At 36.6% G+C, this 14,772-nt stretch overlaps 1 protein-coding gene across 1 annotated transcript; it reads left to right on the forward strand.

The window, feature by feature from the left end:
• Nucleotides 1-4,968: 4,968 nt before the first annotated feature.
• On the forward strand, nt 4,969-13,176 carry LOC116174661 (photoreceptor ankyrin repeat protein-like; the record flags this gene model as incomplete). Its single annotated transcript, XM_031492604.1, has 5 exons — nt 4,969-4,986; nt 6,516-6,645; nt 11,585-11,725; nt 11,783-12,007; nt 12,401-13,176. Coding segments are annotated over 5 exons (837 nt in total), but the record flags the coding sequence as incomplete, so codon positions are not given.
• Nucleotides 13,177-14,772: the final 1,596 nt, after the last annotated feature.

The raw sequence follows: 14,772 nt of genomic DNA on the forward strand, positions 1-14,772 counted from the left end.
TTTTGAACTTATGTGACTCGCCCTAATACTCTTTGTATGGACAATTCTCAATAATGTACTTTTACTTACCGCAACCGCATTCAAATCGTAAGCATAACGCTACCTTAAATGCGATTTCGTTATCTCTGCTTATTTAACACAAACCGTTTTATGACGGGGTTTTGCTATGGGTTATGTTTATATCACAATTTCTTCGGAATGAGCTCACTGGACGTACGGTGAGTTTGCCTCTTTAGACTAAAGTATACCTTCGCGATTTAAAATTAAATTTCGGGTTATCACTTGGAATAATAGCAGTTACGCGCTGCACTAAATTATACAGGGTGATTTCGTTATAGGGCAGGTTTCGCCACATTTTTTTGCTCTATTGTATTCTGTGTCAATGGTTTCTCTATAATTGTTTTTTAAGTCGATGGTTCCCCGTTGCGGCACATTAATTGGGTGAGAAAGTTGGTAGCGCCAGTCTGGCGGGAGATTAGACAGATTTAATGGGTTATACGTGTCAGTTTCTAGATCCCTTTCACAAAGCAGCATGAAAACTGATTACTCAGAGTTTTTAACCCCCGTGGTTTCTGGCTAATAGATTTTGTAAACGTGAGATTGGACGTAGATTCTTGGTTGAACAAAAAAATATGGGCGCGGAAACCGATTAGCAACCCTTTTGAAGGTGTGTTGTGGTTGTAAAATTAGGGAAAAGAGAGAAGAGAATAAGTACGTAATGTGTGTCTATTGCACAAAAAAGTTAATTCGGTCGTCACAAAGTTGCGTGAGATAAGCAAAGCAGTTAAACCATAGGAAATTGAATCAAAATCAGTCAATAAAAATTATCGGGGAGGATTTTTGGATCGGAAGTTAATTTGCGTGAACATTATTACCAGAAGCTGTCGTCTTAGAGTAAGCGCAATTAATGTTTTGCGATCCTCCTGTTCAAAGGTTAAGTTGTAAAAGCGGAAGTGCAAAACTAGCTTGAATTTGAACTTGGTGATCCTAAGTTAGGAACGTCGACGATATAAAGACAATTGTAAGCAAACTGCCATAAAACTCCACGAGTTGCTCGCAGAGAGTTTTCACCACCAAATTCGTTTTTTCATTGGAGTTTATCTCCGAGAAAAGTCAAGTACAGGAGTTTTCAACTTTTTTTAATATGCTAGACAAGCAACCCGTAATCGTGTCATAGACTAGGGAAGCTAGAGAATTAGGTAATCGCAATTTTTTTATATTTGTATGTACAACCCATTACCGTGCCTTTAAGGGTAAACAGAGTTAAATTTGGGTCATAGATAATCCAAAAACCAATCGTTATCTTTGCTCGAAAAAATTTCTGGCAACTACAGGGCTATTCGTGTTATTTTTTAAAAAATGTTGGTTGGTATTCGATAGTTTACAATAAACACTGAATGATTTTTCATAAAACCCCACTTCATTATCATAGTCACGTATATAAACGCATATAAACTGTTATTATTTACACTACCGTTGCAACAATTCAGTGTTCAGAGTTCGCTAAAATGTTTAAACGGTTTGCACAATGTATTACGATTTAAATCGGAGAAATACATTGTTAATGAACGTACAAGGCGCCGACTGAATGTTATACGTTTTATATCTTATTAATGTGTGATTTTTTTGGACTTTGAACGGTGAGCAAACTGTGTGGACTTTGGACGGCGATCAAACTTTGAACTGTGGTTGTAGTTTTAGTATCGTCATTGGGTTCACCTTGAAGTTGTAAGTGTGCGCATGCGCAAGCGCTATCTTGGTGCACATAACCTTAACCGATTATAGTAGACCAGTCAGTCTTGTAGCGATCACGGTGAGTGTACAACCAAAACGCGGAGTGTATTTTGTAGTATGCTGAATGTCCGTGTCTTGTGCAATGACGTTTTCACGCAATGTATGATTTCTATGCGAGGAACTTTGGTAGTAAGTCCATGCACAAATGGCATTAAAAATAAATAAATTAACCAATTATAATTACTAGATCACGTGAGCGAACGAAAGTAGCGACACTCGGTGGCAACCTGATGCTGTCTGCGGAATGGAAGGACGGGCGGCCTGGTAACTCCAGGAATTGAATGAGTTCAGCAAATGGTGGCCGAAAAACCAAAACAACATTACGACAAACTTCCATGCGGAAATGAAAGCAACAAAATACAAATTAATTAGCGATGTCTACGGGAAAGGAAATGCAGGAAAACGAAACAAAATTCCCCTCTTATAATTAATGGAACTGAAAGTAACAAAAAGCTTATCTTGCAATAAAACGGAGCGGTAGAAATTATTATGCAAAAGAACGGAACAGCTCAAATGGCGGTACTTACGAAATATAACTTGCCAAGATGCAAAAGGCAAAAGATCTTCCGTTTCGGTTAAAACGCCAGAGGAAAAAATTATCTCTTAGATGCCTGTCGTGTCACAAAGGTAGCTGACATAGAAACTTATTAAGATAAGTAGATAAAGTTTCTCTATCTTTTGGTGAAAAGTTAAATTATAGGAAACTTTCTTCATTATTTTTTCGAAATAATGTGTTCTCTACACCTTCTTCTTTACAAATACTAACTAATTCGATTCTCGTTTAAATAAAAACTGGCAACTTTCGTAAAGTTATGGTACTAAGGCAATAAATACTCCCATTGTCAATTTAAAAAAAAGTTTCTTCCCCAATCACCAATGACGACGGTTCAAGGTAGCGAGTCCAAAATAGCATACAAGATGGTGGGTTCCAAATGGCACTCAAGATGGTGAGGCAACAACCGAAATACCCCCGGGGGGCCAACTACCGAAATATGATCTCGCACACCGGGCCAACTACCAAAATTTGACCTTGCACTTCGGGCCAAGTACCGAAATATAGGACCCCAAGTCAACGGCCGAAATACTTCCCTCGGGCCTACTGCCAAAATTTGACCCTGGCCAACTGCCGAAATAATTTTTCGCGGTCCAAAAAACTTTCCCAAGTTCAGGTGCTCCAAATTTTCGGATTCGGGCTTGTTTTTCCAATTATTACCATCTTGAAGATACATGAAAATCAATTCTTGGACGTCGGCCTATGCGTTTAGACGTTTTCTCAAGTAAATTTGGGCTGCTATTTCACAGGAATCAAAAACCATCCAGAATTTTGATGAGAGACTTTAATTGTCATGCTCAAAGTCCTATCTGTCTGATCCAATTTTCAAGATCACCTTTACGGACTCCCAATAGTCACAAAGGGTATCCAGGGTTCTTCCACGAACGTTTCGAGTCATCAGATTTTCTCATTATATTTCATTTTTAAAGAATTTAATCAGTTTTTTGGATATCAAATTACAAATTTTGGCAATTTTCGAGAGAGGTGGACCTTGGGAATTAAGTCAAGTTCGGATGTAGGTTCCACCTTCCCTTGATTAGGAGTGGTTGCTCACCCGTGCCCTGCTCCTAAAAAGGTAGAACAAGGTGAAACTTGGGGTCGCTCGCCTCCTGGGAACGACTTTTCGAAGTTTGTGACGGCGGTGAAGCTCAAAGGTGGTGACCTTGCGAATTAAGTCAAGGTGAAGTTTAATAGTTTTTCCAATGTCACCATCCTGTGACGAGCGACCTTGGACTGGTCCTTAACTGGCCTACTCATATTTAAACGGGACATTTAAGGGTCGTTCGAGGTACTTAAATGCGCCTTTAGTACGCCCCGAGGCTGTTTTATGACACGAGGCTTGAAGTGCGTTTAGATCTTCTGATGCCTTTAAGGACATTAAAGGGCATCCGAAGACCTCAAAGAGTCCCCAACAGCCAGAAACAGCGTCCAGGCCCATATAAGTTCCTTTAATGTGGTTGTAGAATTTTAAAAACCTCTGGAAGTGCTTAATAGCCTTTAAAAAACCATAATAAACCTTATAGGTAGTTTACCAGAATAAAAGCGTCTACTAAAGTGGTTTTGTGAGCCCTTAAATTTTTTTTTAGTCACTTGAACCATTCATTAAAATTTATTAAAATTTTGCTTTTTTTAATTCTCTAGGGGTTGCAAACACTTCAGCCAGCCACCACAAGCCTCAAAGGGTCTTGCAAAATACATTTCTTCAGCTCTTCTTTGTTCCTCAGAAGCCGAATCTGAGGAGCATTTTAGAAACTTGCTTTTATTACATCGCTCCTGTAATAAAAACTGGCTTTCGTAAAATTACTATAGGTAGTCGATCTTGTTTTTCCAATTGTTAGAACAGGTAACCTTGAAGATACATGAAAATCAATTCTTGGAAATCGCTCCAGGTGTTTAGACGTTTCCTCAACTAAATTTGGTGCTGCTATTTCACAGAAAGCAAAACCAATCTGGAATTTTGATGAGAGATGTGTATCCTCGAAGAAGGGCCCCATCTTTCTGATCCAATTTTCAAGATTTAAATTAAATTATATTACGTTAAATTAACTTAAATTGGGATACTGGGTTTGTTACTCCCATTTTGTTCTTAGGTATACGAATTCACCCATGCAGCAGCTCGCATCTATTGAACTCGAACCCTAACCAGTCCAGTTTTTACCAAACTCCGTATAATGTATGTGGATACATGTCATCCCCTATTACACACAAATTTAAAAGCAGATACTACGAACAAAAGCAAATATAACAGTAATTTTAAAAATTGGGTTCAACATGCAGAATTTATAAGCTGCCTAAAGGATTTATCCGTATCAACTCTTATTGTATAAGACGCTTGACGCATACTAAGCGAGTTCAATGTATCCAAATTGATTTATTTCCATTAATACGTTCGTACATTTCGCATCCAGACCGTATTTTTCTGAAGACCACCGCACGTAAAAATCCGAGTCGCTCATAATTTTATTTATTACCTTACAGTACGTCATTCGTAGACATGCTAAGGATCATCTAACGAGAAGAAGTTTGGCATAATCTCCTATACACCTACGAAATTCAGGATGCGTCCGTTACCGATCAGTTGACTGTTCCATAAAATTGTTCGGAAACGCCACTTTGCTTGCGTAACGGATTTTGGTTTCGTAAGTACGTTCATCAAATTTACGCTTCACAAATTTATCTACCCCGAGAGCTTTTAAGAACGGTAATATAAGTCGAAATCCTTCCAGACATCTTATTACCGAATATTAGGTCTCCCGGGGACGAGTAATTATAACTAGCAGACAAATCGACTAAAACACTAACAATGCTTAGCTATAAGATAAATCAATAATAAGAGCCCGCCCTTAAAACGCAAACTTTAATTGTTTTACTCGCATTTTATTGCCTGTCGTTTCCAGACGTGATGATTGGTACAATACCCCTAATATTTATGTTTGGTGTGCCACAGGGGTCTATTCTAGACCCAATGCTATTATTTTTATTATGTGAAATAAAACGAAACTATGATGAAACAAGGAATTTGAGCGCCTTTCCATAGACGGTTATTCAAAAATTAGTGATTTCGATCAAAGACACATTACACAAATTTTGAATTATAAATTAATGTAAAATTACGCACTTAATGCGTTCATTGCTTATTTCAAACGATCGATTTCCAATTTCATTATAAAAAGTAGAACTAACTTTGCCATTAAATCCATCATTATTCATGTAGGCGATAGGTAATGCTATTAAGGTCGAGCTTTTATACAACTTATGAAACATCTATCTGGTAGGTAGTTATTTTCCATCGAAACATACAAAACTATAAGATAAGTTTAACTGACAGATGAAAAAGTAGTTCTCGCCCTAATCACCAGCAATTTATTCCAAAGTGTTTTTCGAAATCGCGTCCATCACCAACGCAGTGAAGTGAACCACCTGTAATTTATCGCAGGATGTTTTATAGGTTGGTGGTTAGGAAAATTATTTTTACTGATTTTTACATGAAAATGTAAAGCCTCATCTCATAATAATGAAACTATCAGCTTTTGAAGAAAAAAATGAACTCGGTCTACTTGTTTAAATAATTGTAAACTTTGCTAATAAAATAAAATGCATATGTTGATTTACAACTTGTTTAGCAAAAACTTTATGTTTACACTATCGATGTTATGCAAGAAAGTAATAGTTTAGTCAAACAAATGCACGTTCCAACCTAAAGTTAGGGTTAAATTAAAGTCATACAATTTTAAATCAAAAAAATTGTCGCCGTTTGCTAATTTTAATTACCCATGACTCTATAAATAGGGACAATTCTGGACTTTATGGGTTAAGACGTTTTGGTTTTTAAATCGTAGTGCGGCTTTTAGATAAAGTCGTAATTAGCTGTAAGTAAATAAATTTGGGGTTTTAGTCGAAAGACACTTAGATGTTTTTACGTCAAACGGATTTAGAAATAAATATTCCAAAAATACGCGCTTGCATTACGTGAGTATGTTCAGACCGCCTTCATCTCGTAATCTCTCAAAGCATTTAAACTTTTAATTTTGATAGTAACATTTATACGCTAGGTACTTACTCTCCCGTTCTTGGTGATAAATAAATGTTAGGGGAATAAATAATGCTCACCCCTCGCACTTGCATTGCTAAATTTACATAGTTACTAATTTGAAAATTTCTTTTACAGACGGCGCTCAGTTATATTGCATCAAATGGCTCACTGGACTTACTGGACCTTATTCTTCAATTACCCAACTTAGATCCAAACCGTTCGGATAACGAAGGAAACACACCACTCCATTTTGCTGCTCAAGCGGGTAGGTACTTTTTTATGTTAAAGTGAAGAGTGATGGTAACATCGGACCTGAATTTCAAGAAGCAAATGAGCAAACTTTAAACTCAAAAGGAGGGGCATAATTTTGAAATACAGGAATACCTTTTAAATTTTTTTAATTATTAAAAAAATGCACTAAAAAATTAGCTGACTTTTTCTGGTGCTAAATTTGTTTATTTCGCCAAAATTCTCGTTTTTTTATCCCCGTAAAACAAATGATATTCATTAGCACCTGACATATTTTTTTAACACGAAAAACTGACATGAAAACTCTAACCGCGTCGCACAATGGATTCGCATAAGTAATTGTTTGATTGAGAATGACAAAAATTCATTCCTAAAATTAAAACAAATTCCTAAAAGAAGGAAAAGCTTGCAAAGCCTGTTTGGGCATATACCCCGCACGCAGACGGGCAATAAATAAAATAGTTCTTACAGATATTCTTTAATAATCCAAATAATCTGGTCGTACAAAGTTTGCGATATTAGGCGCACTAAAACTGACATAAAAACACTCGCTGTCAACTTCAGAAAACTTCACTTGTTGTTTGATGACAAATTTTCGGTAGCTTATCGGACAGGTAGAAATACGTTTAACTTTTAATAGGAAGAGAATCCTCGCTACTTGCTTTTTCCACTTGAAGAAACTTTCTACGGAATCGGACAACACATGTTAAACTTCTTGCGTCACTTTAGTGAGCTTGCTTCTGCACCAATTTATTATAAAAATGACTGCGTCCTCAACAAAACAAGTAGGGCTGACTTCCCGAAAATTTCGCGTAAACAAATTTACACCCTTTTCGCACCGTCGAGAAACCAGCACAAGCCGCCTCGTTTTCTCGTGATTTCCAGTATTTAACGAAACACAGCTTTCACTACACCAAAATCTCCTTCTTTATGAAATTTCAAATAAATCGCCAATCACAACAGAACGTGTCAAATTCCCCATTTCTCCAATACGCGCCATTTTAATTACAAGAGTCCAAAAAGTTTCGAAACAAATCAGAAAATTAAAGTCACAATTGGAGGTAGAAAAAGGAGCATAACCCTTGAAAAACAACGCCCTGTAGATTCTCAGTGCCATTGACATGACCAATGATATAAAAGTAATTTATATTTCAAATTTGAGCGAAATATCTAAAATTGTAGGAGATATAAAGGAAAAAATCTTGAAATTTTAACACCCTGTAGATCGGTAACGAAGCGTATGGGGAACTTGGTGTCATAAAATAAGCCAAAGGATTAACCTCTTGCGAATTTACATCATATTTAGAAAACCGCACGAAGCAGTGGCGTAGAAATAATTAAAAACGTATCTCTTTTTACAAACAAATTAACAATGCGTATATGGAATACCACGACCTTGCAGCAGTCACTCCTTAGTTACGTACCCTGGGGAATCCCCTTAATCAAGAGCCCGACTATCACAGTGGTTCTCAAAGTGGGGGTGCAGCAAGTACTTCATAAGAGTGGCGCGAAATTTTTAAATACCTACATAATTGACTTAAAGTTACATACATTAAAAAAGGAATTAAAACAATTTCAAAAAAAGTTCGTTTATCTTACAATCCTTCGCTCCCTTCTTTTTGCCGCGATCTATTATAGAAAAAAAAATGAGCGCTCGGAGGGTTCGAACCCACGTCATCATAATCGAAAGGCGGCGGCCTTGCACTTGCAGTTGGCGCTACGCACCGTCCTATTAATATTAAATATCGCTTATTAAGCGACAAACCAATACGTATAATTAACAATAATACTAAAATCATTTTATTTATTCAAAAACTATTAGTCAATTTAAAAAACACATCGACGATTTTAATGCCATATTTCCTTTTGAATTGACAAATTCGCAATTGTGAGCTAGGCGAGCGAGTCGAGCCCGCCTTCGGCTGCCGAGTTTTACGATTTTACTCCCGTCTAAAATAAGTCACCTTAACAAAGAACCGAGAAATATTAAAGGTCCTTGAGAGTGAGATGAGGTTATACGCCTTTCAAAAACACAATATAATAATCAAGGAAAAAATGCAAACCCCATCAGGAGCATAAGTTCACATTCCATCGCCAGATTCCTTCACATTTGACATAGTAACATTTGTTTTAAATGTTGTGTTCAAAGGGCTGTAACTTTTGAACTAGTAGCCCAATCTTGGAACTGTTTGAAATTATGGATTCTACAGGCCTCATTCAATAAGAAAATTTTTTTTCCGGGTCGACCTGAGACAATTTTTTTTTTCGGGCCTCAAAAAAGGCAGTGTATAATCTTCCTTTTTTTACCAAAAATCGACTACACCAAAATTTCTCAGGAAAACACTTTTTCTTATTAATTTTGGTGCGTAGAATCCAAAACAATTCGTACTTTTTCGATCAGACTTCGCAATCAAAAGTTATAGACTAGAAACCAATTTCGAAAAAAAATTCAAAGGGCTGTAACTTTTGAACTAGTAGCCCAATCTCGGAACTGTTTGAAATTATGGATTCTACAGGCCACATTCTATAAGAAAATTTTTTTCCGGGTCGATCTGAGACAATTTTTTTTTCGGGCCTCAAAAAAAGGCAGTGTGTAACCTTCCTTTTTTACCAAAAATCGACTACACCAAAATTTCTAGGGAAAACACTTTTTCTTATTAATTTTGGTGCGTAGAATCCAAAACAATTCGTACTTTTTCGATCAGACTTCTCAATCAAAAGTTATAGACTAAAACCAATTTCGAAAGAAAATTCAAAGGGCTGTAACTTTTGAACTAGTAGCCCAATCTTGGAACTGTTTGAAATTATGGGTTCTACAGGCCACATTCATTAAGAAAAATTTTTTTCCGTGTCGATCTGAGACAATTTTTTTTTCGGGTGACTTTCTTATCTCAATCGCACTGTATAGTACTCCTTATTGGATACTCAGAAAGTAATTTATCGGTTTTTGTTAACCAAAGCTTTAAGACACCCTTCTTGGGGACCTCTTCATATGTTATTTAATTTTCGGACAGATCAAAATCAACTTTCTAATATACAGGGTGGTGTTTTTAAGTGGACCATTAGAATTATCTCATTAACAGCTTGGAATTTTGATTCTGGACTCATTACCTCTTTTGAATAATCGATCGTGTTTCCGGTTGTATTAGAACGAAACCGGAACTTTCTTATTTCAAATGGCACTATCTTTTCTGCTGGTATTTTTGAATTCCTCTTAAAAAAATCAGTATGATTTTGTTAATATGATGGTTTCGAAGATTTTTGACATTTTTTCACAATTTCAGAGGTTCAGTAAATTAGCCATATCACTGTTGTTTAACAACTTAGCAAAATGTTTTTTTACGAATGGACAGCTAAAAATCTACTCTATTAAATGTTATTGGTCTGATTTTCAAACGTCATTCGAAAATACCTAATACAAACAATCGGTCAAAGTTGACAATCGATTTTTGGTCAAAAACTCGAAATTTTCAAATGGAAATTATATCTTTACTATGTATCAATCGAAAGAGCGTAAAAAAAAACAAAAAATTTTTCTCAAGTGGTTTCTTTAAATTTTTTTAGAAAAATTTTGCAAGTACAATTTTTTATCCGTTTTATCCATTGATGCATAGTAAAGATATGGTTTCCATTTCAAAAATTCGAGTTTTTTACCAAAAACCGATTGTCAACTTTGAGCGCTTATTCGTATTATATTCGAATCACATTTGAAAATCAGACCAATAGGATTTGATAGCGTGAACTTTTAGCTATCCATTCGTGAAAAAAACATTTTGTAAAGTTGTCAAACAACAATTTACTGAACCTCTGAAACTGTGAAAAAATGTAAAATAACTTCGAAACCATGTCAGTTAGTCATAGCACCATATTAACAAAGTCATACAGATTTTTTATGAGGAATTCGAAAATGCTATCAGAAAAGATAGTGCCATTTGAAATAAGAAAGTTCCGGTACCGTTCTGATACAACCGGAAAAGTGGCCATCTTGAAAATGTTTTTTAATGATTCCTTTTGATCGATTATTCAAAAAAGATAATGGGCCCCGATTCGAAATTCCAAACAGTTCCTGAAATACTTCTAATGGTCCACCTAAAAACACCACCCTGTATACTGGAGCACTTCCACCCTACAAACTTAACGTATAGGTACCAGTAGTTAATAATTTTTTAGTGCATTTTTTTTTAATAAAAAAAACCCGACCTCCGGCTATGTAGCCCAAAGCTCTACCACTGAGCTACATAGACGATTAGTATAGATTTAGTGGTGCCAAGTAAAACTTTTGAAAATGCAGGGGGGGGGGGGGAAACACACGTTCTACCCTTCATGGTATTATAATTAAAGGTCTCAACGAAAGGAACCGTTTTCTACCATAACTACCGTCCTTCTTTCTGAGTCTTTATCAAAAGGCTCAACGAAAGGAATTAATTTCCACCAACCATAGTCCCCCTCTCGATCCCTTATTGTCATCGGATATATATTCCAGAGATTAGTGAACAAATATGAACATAAATTACGGTAAAGATAAAATTGTCAACCTCCGCTTTCAATTTCAATGTGCTACTTTGGCGATCTAATTAAACCATCCCCGTTACTTTTCTGCACATCCATATACCAATGATTTTTCATTTTCATACTAAGGATGTAATCGTCCTCTCGATTTCATACCATTAAATCAAAAACAGTCACGACAGACGCAATCCTGTATCCATTTCTGTATAAAATATTGTCCTTCTCTTCAGTCGCAACTCGACAATTGAACAAAAAAACTCAATTTCGTACAGCTTTGCGCCCATTAAAAAGCACTATCGTCGAAATTTAACTTTTTACGACCCCTGTTGTTGTTTCGTACTGTCAAACAGACTATTACGATAAAAGGGTCTATAAAAGAGAGTAATATAATACCGTCGGTTACGTAAAATCAATATTTGATACCATTACTCTTTTTTCTTTTATAGGACAAGTCGAATGTTTGAACGTCTTACTTAGCCGCTGCAAGGGACTCGAAATTGACGCGCGAAACAATTTGGGCTTCACGCCGCTCATGAAGGCCGCCCTTCAGGGCCGTAATAAATGTGCCAAAGTTCTGCTGTTCGCAGGTGATTACTTATTTATAATTTGCGTTCCGAAATTGGGTCTCATAAATTTGTTTAAAGGAGCGAATCCGACTTTGCGTGATAGCGGAAGAGGATTAAGGGCAGATCAGTGGGCCAGATTTTGCGGACGTTACGTGTGTGCGGACGTGATCGAGAAACATGCGAGGCAACGTCTTCTTGAAAGATCAACTTCCTACGGGAATTGGGGCAGCGATAACGACATCGGAGCCAGAGTGGTTCTTGGCAAAGTTGTTCCTGTTCCACATATCTCGCAACCAGAGCACGGTAGATTTATTGTTAAATTTATTGCCATCCCAAAAATCATTAGCCGCATAAGCTCTTTTAGTTTATTGCATCCGTCGCTTTAAGTAAATAGCTGTTTTCCTTTCGTTTAAAAGCTGAAGGTTTAAATAGAGCGTGGAGCGGACTCGTAAAGACAAACAACAAAGCAATTCAGAGCGCGAATGAAATTTTATTAGAGTCTCGCGGACACTGCAGCTTAAAGCATGCACAAAAGACATTTACTTTTATACACTATAATCGAATTCTTTGTAGTTTTCAGATATAAAACTTTATTTTGCTGTATGATTAAGTAAGAGGTGAGAAGCGTGACTTTTGCATGAAAGAGTGAACCGAGCGTTCTCCAAAGCTCTACTAATAGCTCGCTTAAATTTCCAGGTATCAAATCCAGATTAAGGAAAGTGTTTCGAACGTCTTCCAATCCAGGTTCAAACGTAGACCATTCGTCAAGTGCGAGACTAATTACTCAACTAACAACGGCGGCACTATGTGCCAGTTCACCAATACTCCCTTCGGCGCCCAGCGTCCCTCCCGTTGTCAAGTCGCTGATACGTCCGCTCACCGTCCCACGTCTTCAAGTAACGCTAGCAAATAACAACAATGATGAACACTTCACAACGAACGGAGTACAAAAATCAGACATTATTTACGAGAACAAAGAGACCACCATAAAGCATTCAAAGATCAAGAAAAAGAAATAGCATCAATGCTACCTCTGTAGATCGTGAAACATTCGACTGCTTTTGTGATAGAGTTGGTTTCCTTCTTTTTGTTCTCCTCTTCCAACTAATACATATCTATAACCAACATTATCCACTGGTATTTACTTAATATGTATATAGTTTTACATGTGTCCTAATTCTCAAAATTAGAATGCGTGTTTAGCATCTAGGAACGTTGTGCCGTTTAACCAAATTACTAACATTGTGATTATGAAACATGGTGGAGCACTCCGAGATCAAGTTTGACGTCCTCTCAGAAATTTGAACTAGGAGTGGACATCTCAATGATATTGGACCACGTACAGTTATCATGAAATTAATGTAAATATATACATTTTTAGTATTTTATTTATTGTCGTCATTCATTTTGTATTTGTAATTATAACGAACTTGTATTCGTAACGAAATTTTCAATAAATAATTTTGAAATAATTAAATGTGGTGGATACCAGTCTGTCTAATGTCTATTTTTGTAGGTATTTAACAAGAAGGTGGTGGGTTCATGGTCTGCATGACTTTGGGTATCGGGTAAGTAATCGCAGAAGTTTTGTTCAATGCCAAAAGAAGAATAGAAGACTGTTATAATGTGTGATGCTGGTGAATTTTTTTATGAATTACAACAAAATTCTATTTCCAATTAACTTTCCAGAGCTGAATTGGAGAGGTGTGATACCAGAATGCAGCACCATATACAGGACGTCCCAAATAAAAGTAACTCCATGGGCATTTTGGATCTCGTTTTTCTGTATATTTTTCTCAACAACCATAGCACATCACAGACTTTTTCTGCTTGTTTTGGCCTTTTCTGTCTCTTCTACAAATACTTTTATATTACTGTAATTACTGTATTACTGTAATATTTTAGAAAATGGTGCTTAATAAAAAGTGAAATATGTTTTTCGCGAATTTTCTAATGCTCAAAGGCCCCAAAGTAACAGCCGATCGTTTTTTCGTACCAGCGCCTTTTATGCGCAGATCAAATATTGTCATCCGATCATAACAGAGCTAGTTTTCCATTTTCAAGTTCCAAAGATTCTTAAAAGCTCTTAAAGGACTGTGATTAATAAGGACCTTACATGTTCTAAAACAGTCTAGAAAGTCTTGGAGACTTACAGCCTCTTCAAAGCTTGTTTATGACTTCCCCAAAAATTTAACACTAAAATAACCCTCGTGAAGACTCTAAATCAGGCATCTAGAAACTTTTGAAGGCTCGCCCGAACGGTGGGCGACCATCTTAAAGTCTAGATATAGATTTTAAAAGACCCCTATAAGCGATCTGAAGGCATTTTGGAGACATTTGAAAAGACCAAGTAATACCTTTACAAACTCATATGAAATTTTCAGACTCTTTACAACTTTCCAATGCTAACAAACGCTCTTAGGAACTTGGTTTTTACAGAGAGCAGAGAATCTGAGAAACTGTAACATTTTTCTGAGATATCCGTGGAAGCTCTTGGAGACTGTTTGTCACTCTTGAGGACTCTTATAGACTTATATGGCCAAGGTAAATAAATGTCTTCGAAATCACAAAAGGTGAGAGGAAATAGTAATAAGCGATTTATTCAACGCGTACAACGTGGGATAGGCAACACACACTACACGCGCCTGGTTGGAATTTGCATGCACATTATGAGTACCTAAACCGTGATCCATTTTGCTTTTAGTAAGGTTGCTGATGGAATCTCATATGGAAAAGACAGAGAGGAGCGAATACCACTAAGCTGCTAAGGCGGGTAAGCCCACAACGCAATGGGAGATGGTGTAGCTCTAGGGAGTAAAAAGATGTTGTTCGAAGTGTTTAGAAGGAGCAAGACATAAGATCATTGGAACAAAGGAAAGCCGAGGCGGAGGAAAAAGAAGAAGAGATAGCGGAATTAAAAGAGTGGGAGAGAACAAATTCGAATTGATGAGAGGAGAACGTTGAAAAAGTAATGCAAAGTTGATGGAAGAAGTAAAGAAGAAGATAAAAAGGACGGCTAATATGTGACAAAGGAATAAAACCTTGATAAAGTGAAAGAGAAGATTAAA

The sequence above is a fragment of the Photinus pyralis genome, unplaced genomic scaffold, assembly GCF_008802855.1.
Source record: "Photinus pyralis isolate 1611_PpyrPB1 unplaced genomic scaffold, Ppyr1.3 Ppyr1.4_LG6, whole genome shotgun sequence".
NCBI classification, from domain to species: Eukaryota; Metazoa; Arthropoda; class Insecta; order Coleoptera; family Lampyridae; genus Photinus; species Photinus pyralis.